A 9,995-nucleotide genomic window follows, 5' to 3' on the forward strand; every position below is an offset into this window, starting at 1 on the left:
TGTCGCGTTATCTGCATTTTTTTTTCTTTTTGCAATAATATAGAGATTTAACCATGATAAGGTAAACATCTCTTTGTGTCTGCACACACAGGCATTCACATAAACTACTTGCATTCAGAGCCCAGTTCAAAGCCCACAGATGTGAAGCAAAAATTTAGAAATTCCTCCACAAATAGTGACGCAGCTGCTGCTGAATGACACAGGTGCTCAGCAACCTTCAGCTTTTTATATCCAAGTATATAAAGAATACAAGCAGTTGGCAACCAGTTGAATTGAGTCCACAATTAGAAGCAGACAACACACTCAGCATGTTAGTATGTTAGCACACTTTTGTTAAAAAATAAATTAGACAATAGTTATTTGCAAACCTTTGTCGACCTGTGTGAGAGTGATTGCAACCACACACTTACATCCAATCTCATTCTACTAGTGTGACCGAGCCATAACAGGTCAAGTGGACCCAAACTGTGCCAGCTAAATTAATTTGGCAGAATAAGGTCAACACTAAAGATTTACTGGATTTTTAAGCTATTTGTAACAAGCAGATAGGACATTTTGGGCGTCTTTTTCCCGGGGACTTTTTATTTTCTTTTTAGATTTGACTAAAGTGCCAATGTGAAGAAGTGAAATGAGAAAAATAGGAGACAGATATTAAGAACAAACAGGTTTTTCTTTGTTTTGTCCCCCAGTTGGTTTCAGTTAAGCGTTCATGTCTTCTCAAAGCCCTGGGTGCTCTGTGCTGGCCTGTTCTCACTTTAAACCTGTTGAGGGGCTCAGTGTGTGATACATTCATGAATTGGAAACAGTGCAGGTGCAGAGACTCTGAATTAGGCCCATCATCACATGTTGAGCGGCTCAGTTAGCTGAGGTCACTTCGTTTAACCTGGATAATCCAATCCAAATCCTCCCTGTAGAAAATATTCTCCGTTTCCAGGCAGTGCTGGACACATAAGCCTGTTTCCTCAACAAGATTATCACACACTGTTTCTTGTCTGCCTGCTTTCTTCTTTTGCTGGCTTTCACGTCGTCTCTGTGGTACTTTCTCTGCCTTTACTATAGTCACAATGCTCTGTGTTCTTACTCCTCCAAAATCTTTTTTTTCCCTCCATGCCTATTTATTCAAAAAGGATAGGATGAAAGACGAAAAGGGTAAACTGTTTAGAAAAAGTCTGTCTCGTACTGATCATATCGGCTCTTATCTGGTGAATGAGGGCGAGCAAACTCTGTGATAAACACATCAAGATGCCCTTATGCTAGACTTCACTACAATCTCCGTTTTGAGGCAATCTTTGTTGGTATGAGCAAAGATTGGAATGGGAAACTTCAGAAAACTGCCCCATGTGATGTTCTCTGTGGATTTTGCCAAGTTTAAGATGTTTCAGTGAGTGCTAGATTTAGCACGGCAAGCTTTTTAAAGCAAGCTTTGTGTCCTTAAAATGGAGAAACGTTAGAGAGAGTGAACGTGGAGACCAAAGGCTTCACTGACGAAAGAACAAGAAATGAGAATGAGCTGCCTGACATATGAACCTCATCTACTGGGAGATTTTAAGAAACCAAAACAGGGACAGATGGATTTCAGTCCCCCCCCCCCACATTTTCAGATTTAAAATTAAAGAGAGTGGCATGAAAAACTGTATCACTGGACTGAAGTAAGAGTAGAAAATAGATGGAGTCTTAGTGTTTTGCTTCACCCACTTCTCGTTCTTCTGTCACTGTGCTTTTAGCTGTCTCCCTTCAGATTGCCCCTGTGTGTTTTCAGCCATAATTACGCTTGAGAGAAGCACCAAGAAACCTATATTAGATGTCTGATTTGCTGCCGGTTTCCCCCAGCATGTGAGCTGTTCCATTAATTAGTATTGGCTTGTTTATGGGAAGGCAGTCATGGCCTAGATAACGATGCCAAAGTCACTTTTAATTAATGACCATAAAACATTTATGGACCCATAATTACACACTGGCAGCTAAGCCTATTAATATTGATCTGACCATTAATTATTCTGACTTTTCATTGGACTTATTTGTGCTGCCATCCCTTATTTATTTCTTACTTGACTTTATTTTAAGACATTAGGTCTGTTCTACAATTACAAGTCTGGCCTCATCGAGAGCATTAGTGAGTTTTGGGCATGTGTAACAGCTTGTAAATGTCTTGTTGCATTCTTGGCATTGTGGGGATTTCTTTTCTCTGGATTTTATTAGAAATTTAAAAAGGGGAAAAAAGAGAAAATGTGTTGTAAAATCTCCTTTTTTTTGTCTAATCGTCCTCATGTCCTGCAAAAAGTGCTTAAACTATAAACTCTTATAACTAAGTGAATTTGATTATATTTTCCGTGGTGTCAGCTGTAGGTTAGTGAAGTCCTGTCTTAAGACCTCGAGCTGAGGAAGTTGAACACCATCTTGATGCTTTGTGCCTAACGTGCTTTCTAAAGGGTGGATCTGACTGAGATGCTCATTGACACTTCCTGCTCATATAGTAGAGACTTGCCAATCCCGACGGAGCCTTGCCCTAAACCATAACATAATTTATCACCTACTTTACTCCAATTTGGGCCATAATTCACAAGCTAAACATCACACTGGAATTAAATAAGACACAAAAATGATGATAAAGACCCATTAACCCATCAGGAGATTATTTATTGAGCTCTTATGACAGGGGGCAGAGGGGAGATTTTCTAAGATGCTAACCAATCAGGGGGTTCAACCTCTGCTGGCAATCATAAATAATGCAGGTTTAAGGCGCTACTACTAGAGACATTATTAGAGGGGCGTTCAAAGTCAAAGAATGTGAAATTAAAATCTATGGGAGGATTCCTCAGCAGCAAAGATGGAGGTAGAAGTCGACGTATCAGAGGAGAAACAAAGATACATTTTTGGCGACTTTTGAAATTGAACATAAACAGGATGCTTCAAATAATTTCTCATCTAAGTCTCTGAAGGCGTTTCTAAGCCGTACCTTCAGACTTCCTTCTAGAAAGATTTTGTTTCTGCATTGGTTTTACTGATCAGACCCAGAAACTGTGTCCATCTTTTATATTAAATCAGCGTTTTGAAAGAAAGAAATGCTGGACAGATTTTTTTTCTAAGCTCTTAAAAAGATTTTTTTTATTTATTTATTTTTAAGTAAGTATTCTAGGGTTTGCTTGGGTCCAAGTTGGAACCTGACGAGTGTGGAATTTTTAAGACTTAAAAAAATTGGATATTAAAAAATCTTTTTGTTCCTGATGAGACACATGAAACATAAACATTCATCACATGTATTTTATTTTTAAAGTTTTTTTTATTTTCTTGTTTATGCTCTGCCCTGCTTGGATCAGCTGGTTGTTGTGTTTTTTGGGGTTCCAATAGGGGTAGGGGGGTAGACAATATGGCCCCCAAATTATATCACATTTTAAGAAAATTAGCAGTAACAATATTTCTGAATGAATATTTAAAAATGTAGTGAATGTTTTATCAATGCTTTTAGCTTGTAGGCAGTAACTTTATAAATGTGAGTAATGTTTATCAATGAGCTTCTGTTACCACTGACACACTTCAACATTTAAAGTGTGAATCTATTGAAACAAGCTGCCAGCAGCAGTCTACTGTAGTGTTTTTACATGGAAATGAAAACAGCTGCATGACACTTATGATTAGCAATAACTAAAGTAGCTCAAACTTCTAACAAAATTGTCACACAATAAAACCCACAAACATTTTCTACCTGGGATGTTGGAGCTTTTTAACGAACTGCTTATAGTCCTGCTTTACCAAGCAAGCGTCAGTTTGTCACTGTTTGCTCTTTCTGTCATGTGGAGCACAGCTAGCAAGCGCTACAGTGGGGTCATTTGTTTACATTTGAGTCGCACAGCACCAGCCGCTAGCACCTCCTCTGTGGCTTGGTTGTTTTTGTTTTTTTTTGTTTTTTTTTTATTTTATCTATATTTATTTATTTATTTATTTATTTATTTATTTGCTGGTTATTTGCTATGCTGGTTTGTTACACAATGTTTTGTTTGCCTGACCTGATTGGTGCACTATCAGGATGAATAAGTATACGAGGTAAACCGTTAGGAAGAGTTAATCTATCTTGCATTCATTCTAATAAGTAAGCCATTAGCGACAAACACAGGTTACCATCAGTGTTGCTTTCCTCCTTGGAGGCATATATCACAGGCATAGCCAGTTGGCGGTGAAACAAAACTCTGTACAGCAGGTTTCACAGACCGCAGGTAGCTCCTCTAATGTTAGCAACTCAACAAGCCTCGTTCCTGTCTATATCTGCCCGAGATTGGGGCAGATATCGGTCTATTTTGTTAGGCTCTAACACTAAAATGTGAGGTTGAAAGCCTAAAATCATAGTTTTAGGTCAAAAGCTTTGGGGAATTGCAAATTCTGGAGGTCTCAGATGGTGAGGGAGTGACATGAGGGGAGAGAACAGAGCATCTGGCCAGCATATGAGATGGAAGGGAATCCCAGGAAACTTGGTGACCCACTTCTTCCTGGTTTTTTTTCCTTTAATGTAACATTTGGACATCAAAGGAGTTGAGACACATGGCTGCCATCCTGTAATGGATCTCACGTGAGATCTAAGAAACTAGAGACGGAACAAGCATCTACGCCCTCCATCTACGCCCTCTGTAATTTTCTCTCTCAGTAATTTTCCACCTACTGTATATTCATTTTTCTTTACCTACATTTCGTCTTTCTGCTTTGTTTTTTTTAACCCGCTTCACCTTTTGTACTGGATTTGTTTTTCCCAACGTTCCTTTCATCTAGCCAACGGCCGCCTCTTCCTCCCCTCCCCGCCACGATGATGTCTGATTGTTAACTCTCACAACAAAGATCTGTCTGTCTGTCTTTATCTCCATTCTGCCTTTTTTAATGTCTAATCAACGTTATCATTCCTGGATAACTTCCTGCTTTTGTGAAGGCAGTTCAAATATTTAGCGGTAGTGTAGGACAGCTAAGCAAAGTTTCTTCTTCTTTTTTTCGTTAATAAATCGATGGATTTCTTTTTATTTGTGTTTTCCTCTGCTAGTCCTCTGCTATCATGGAGAGACGTTCAGCATATCATTGTGAAAACCTCTAGAGCCGGACACCTCAGCGCTCCTGACTGGAAGACGAATGCTGCTGGTTACAATGGTAAACACTCACTCACTCACTCACTCACTCACTCACTCACTCACTCACTCACTCACTCACTCACTCACTCACTCAGACGTAAATGAAAGCAGTAAAATTCTTGAATCTCTGTTGCATCCAAACCTGTTTACTTCTTGCTCAAAAAGAGAGCATCGAAATATATCTGCTTATGAATTCAGACCATCTACCACAGTGTTTTCTCAACCATGAACCACATTGAATTTCAATATCTTATCAGTGCCTCTACACAATAAAAATAATCGGTTACAAGTCCTATGTGACTGATTTTAATTAATTTTCAAGAAGTTCACTGAGCGGTGTTTGAAGTCTGGATGGGTGATAATCATTAAAAAACGTCTTTGAAATAAAGTTGATTTAACTTAATTGGAATTTGTCTTTATAAAGCTGACTTTTTGCCCCCCCTAGAAGTGTTTGATATTTGTTTGAGGCTTTTGATTTACTGCTGGGAATCTGCGCTTCTTCGTTTCATACCGCCAGAATATCAAACAAACAAATAAACGTTACACAGAACAGAGCCAGTAGAGCTTTCACATAAAGCTTCCTTTGAGCTGTTTCTCTAGCAGGTGGAGCTGACGGTAAAGGTAAAAAGGAAACGTAACAGCTCTGTGTTAGAAAAGTCAGATCAGTTTGAACACAGGAGGATGATGTAAGGAATTTCTTTTTCAGCAGATTACTGCATTGTGAAAATGTATATTTTTATTAGATTATTCTGAAGGCGGTTGATGAGAAGTTTCCAAAAATGTCTTGTTCTTGCTTGCTTAAGTACGGCGCTGCCAGCTGCCATCTGTCAGGGTCCATGTGGTGGGTGCTATTTTGTAACTTTGAGTGCGTACCTGTGTGTGTGTGTGTGTGTGTGTGTGTGTGTGTGTATTATTGTGTGTGTGTTGGAGAGAAACCAAGAGAGGGAGAACTAAGGGTCAGCCAAGCTGCAGGCCCAGTGTGCCTGGAGATTTTCCAAGTGACAGAGGAGAGGAGGAGGGGTGAGGAAGTATGAAAGGAATTCATATTTGATTAGCTGTACATATAAGCAGTCTTATTTTTTTCTAACTCTTTTCTGACTAAGAGGGGCATTTAAAACGTACGTGATAGAGTTTCACTTTGGTTGACGCGTTCTGATTCTTCTCGGGCAACAATTGTAGGACTCTAAAAGCAACTACACTCATCGGCCACTATATTAGGCACACCTCTTCATGAACACATTAACATATTTAATCAGGCAATCACATGCTCAGTTTTGAGGTGTAGGTGTGGTTAAGATGACCTGCTTAAGTTCACAATGAGCATCACAATGAGGAACAAGGTGATTTAACCCTTTATCACCCAAGTGTTATAGCGGCGTCTGGACTAATTCTCATCTGTCAGGAAGCATCTGAATTTTCCCGCTAGACCAAAATTGTTGAGGAGCTATGGTTATGTGAAGCACGTACAATTTAAATGGAGCTTCTTCTTTTTTTTTTTTCTTTTTTCTTTTTGTTGTTTGTCTTCAGACACCCGTACTTGGTGAAAGCTTTGTGCTACTGTGACACATCAGACATAACCTCAAAAGTCATCTTCTCTTCTTTATGAAACCGCTTGCCTTTTATTATGGTCATTTGAAGACTGGTTATGAGATTGACCGATGGTTTAAAAACAAAAAACAGGAGCTAGGTGACTTTGAATGTGGCGTAGTGCTTCAAAAAAAAGAAAATATCCAGGGAGTTGTAGTTGTCTGGGTAAAAATACCTTGTTGATGTCAGAGAGGACTGGTCAGACTGCTTTGACCTGATAGGAAGGCAACAGTGACTCAAATAAACCCCTCTTTCGTCCAACCTGGTGCTACCCAGTGAGGCCAGATTCTGTAAAAGGATGTTGACGCCGATGTTGTACTGTGGCTGCTTAAAAACGCAAAATCTTCTTAAGGAGCTTTAAGATGTAACCCTCTTCTGACAAACTGTTCGTAGCCAAAAACAATCGAATAAATCGGCCTGACTACCTGTGACTTTCTGCTGTTTCCTGCAGTCAGCCACCTGTATGGTTTCGGCCTGATGGATGCCGAGGCGATGGTGAAGGAGGCGGAGCGATGGAAGCAAGTTCCCACTCAACATGTTTGTGTGGAGAGTGCAGACCGACAAATCAGGTAAAACATAAGGCAGGTTGCATAAGCTCTTATAAGTCATAAGTATGTGGACAAAACACTTGAAGCAGATTCGAGATCAGACTTTGGGAACCTGGCTGCAGGAATTTTACTCCGTTCAGTCACAAAAGCATCATTAAACTCTGTAAGCTGATGAGCGATGTTCGTAGTTGGTATTCCAAAATGATCCCTAAGGAAGCACGGGATATGGGAAACAGCCTCCCCCAACTGTTGCTACAAAGCTGGAGTGATCCAGCTTTGTAGCAACAGTTTTAAAAGAGCTTTAAAATTTCGCCAATTAAATTAAAAGCTTGGTGTTCCTGCATTAAATAATCATGGATGTCTACTGCTAGGGTGATTTGTTAAAAGAGTATATGTATATGTACAGTTTCTATGACACAAAGGAATCTGATCCCATCTAGTGTCCTCATATACCAACAAGTCTTATTAAATATGCTTTCATTCTGGCTAAGTCAGATTTTGTAAGCTGTTGTGAGAGCCCCTGCCGCCCCCACTCTTTGTTTCAATCTGTTCCCCCCTCTCAGTTGTACTGTCTTTCTATTTTCTTTCTTATTTCTTTCTCTCTCTGGTGTTTTGCACTGGCATGTGTTTCAGAGTGCAGTTGTGCAAGCTGTACCTTGATAGGGGCCAAGCATTAGTTCTGGCAGGGTGGTTCTCACATAAGACCTTTACTATGTGTGTGTGTGTGTGTGTGTACACACACACGCATATGTGCACACACTTGCATAGAGAGAGCCAGGGCTTCACAACTTGTTATTCTTGATGCAGCTGGAAGCCTGAGCTCTGTTCTGTGTTAGGCAGGCTGGCTGAACTTGGGCCCCGAACTGGTTTGCTTTCAGTTGAAGGCTCAGTGGCCAGCGACTGCACCATTATCACTGTCATTCTGTCTGTTCTGCACCAGTGCACAAGCCAGCCCATATGAGGCTTATGTAAAAGTCTAACTCCTGTCGGAGGCTGTTGTGTTAAGCAATCCTTACTGGTGGGTAATGAAGAAATATATGTGCTGTGAATGGGATTAAAGCATTGTTTTTGAACAGAAGTAACACTTCCATTAAGCCACAATAAGAAGAAAGTAAGCAATCACCAGAAACAAAAGGCGTTGTATTGTTTTTTGTTTTTTTTGCTTCTGAAGTGAAGGCAAAACAATCATAAAAGTTTTATCTGTGACACATTTTCAAATCTGGATTCGTCCCAAAAGGAGCGAAACGACCTCCTCCATAAACCCAAGAGTTTGTTTAAAAATAAAGAAAAGACGACAGCAGGCACACATGTGCAGTTAGTTTGCTGCCACATCTCTCTGGGCGTGTATTCTGTGCTTCTAGTGCAACTTGCGACATAAGTGCAGTCATCACCTCACTGCTGTGCTCCCACACACCCTCTGGCTGGCCCCTCTGACCACGTTTGGTAATGTCTGTCTGCAGCTGATCTCAGCACCACTTGGAGTATGCAGCAGGAAAACTGCATGATCCGAGTGCAATCAGACTGGTGGTAATCAGCCGTGCATCTGCTCGGTCCCAGCATGCACGGTTCAGCTATCTGTGCGGTGTCATAGAGCAGAGCTGTTCTGTCGGCTCCAGACTCCCCAGATGTTACCGCTGACCGCTTTCCAAATGGTCATCAAAACGGACATTCAGTGTGTTCACTGTTATTCGCTCCATCTAATCTGCTTCACCACCAACAGTTGTTTCTGTTTTGTACTTTATGTAAAAGTATTTGCGTCAATTAGCTGCTCAGACTTCCATTATGGAAACGCTCAGATAGAGATGAGGGACAAATGGAAAGATTATCGTAGATTATTTTCCTCTCTGCATTCAGGAAAACGTGTGCTGCTCATGTGCTGCTTTTAATTATAAATCGCCGTCGTTCCTTTCTTCACCGCTCTAACCGATGTGAGACAGATTAATTTAACGTACCAGCTCGGGTAATTTAAGCAGCATTTCTCAGCGGAAATCATTACTTTCATCTTGGTGGCCAGTGTTGGCCTTTTGCAAACACATCAGTCACAACAAATTGATGTTTTTTAGCAGTAATTAATAATCAGCAGACCAGCATTAATTACACGGTCTGAACAGCCAAAGCTGATTATTTTTATTAATGAAATAAGCCACTTTGTTACTGTTGTTCTCAATCAATTATCGAGCCAAAGGCGAGGAAGTGTCGCTCCTGGAATCGCTTTTGATATCACGGGCTAGTTTGTAATTGCCTCGGGGCAATTTTACTGGCAAAGATGAACATCTGTACCGCATGGCTTCATAACTAGAAAATGTCGTGGTCGTGATTGCAACGCTTAAAACTGAATCTTTCAAAAAAGTTTCCAATATGGAAAGGTTCTCAGAGCATGTGCTGACGAACTGACCGGAGTCTTCACTAAAATCTTCAACCTTTCCTTGTCATCAAACACCGTCCCGCCCTGCCTCAAAACCTCCACCATCATCCCCATCGCCAAGAAGACAGCTGTGGCCAGCCCAAATGACTACAGGCCTGTTGCACTTACGCCCGTAGTGATGAAGTGCTTTGAGAGACTGGTCTGTCAGCACATCAGGGCCGGTCTGCCTCCCACTCTGGACCCCCACCAATTTGCCTACAGGACAAATCGTTCCACCGAGGACGCCATCACCATAGCGCTCCACACTGCGCTGAGTCACCTGGAGCACCGAGGAAGCTATGTGAGAATGCTCTTTCTGGACTTCAGCTCAGCATTCAATCATATCATCCC

General features: G+C 40.9%; 1 protein-coding gene across 2 annotated transcripts in view; it reads left to right on the forward strand.

The window, feature by feature from the left end:
• The window catches only part of pcsk5b (proprotein convertase subtilisin/kexin type 5b), a 69,824-nt gene that overhangs the window by 39,615 nt on the left and 20,214 nt on the right, over positions 1-9,995 (forward strand). For both annotated transcript variants that reach the window (XM_080894990.1, XM_080894989.1), the window contains exons 10-11: positions 5,021-5,124; positions 7,144-7,261. In XM_080894990.1, coding sequence (XP_080751116.1) covers positions 5,021-5,124; positions 7,144-7,261 — 222 coding nt within the window. The remainder of the gene's footprint in view (positions 1-5,020; positions 5,125-7,143; positions 7,262-9,995) is intronic.

Source organism: Rhamphochromis sp. 'chilingali' (genome assembly GCF_963969265.1).
Source record: "Rhamphochromis sp. 'chilingali' genome assembly, chromosome: 10".
Taxonomy (NCBI): domain Eukaryota; kingdom Metazoa; phylum Chordata; class Actinopteri; order Cichliformes; family Cichlidae; genus Rhamphochromis; species Rhamphochromis sp. 'chilingali'.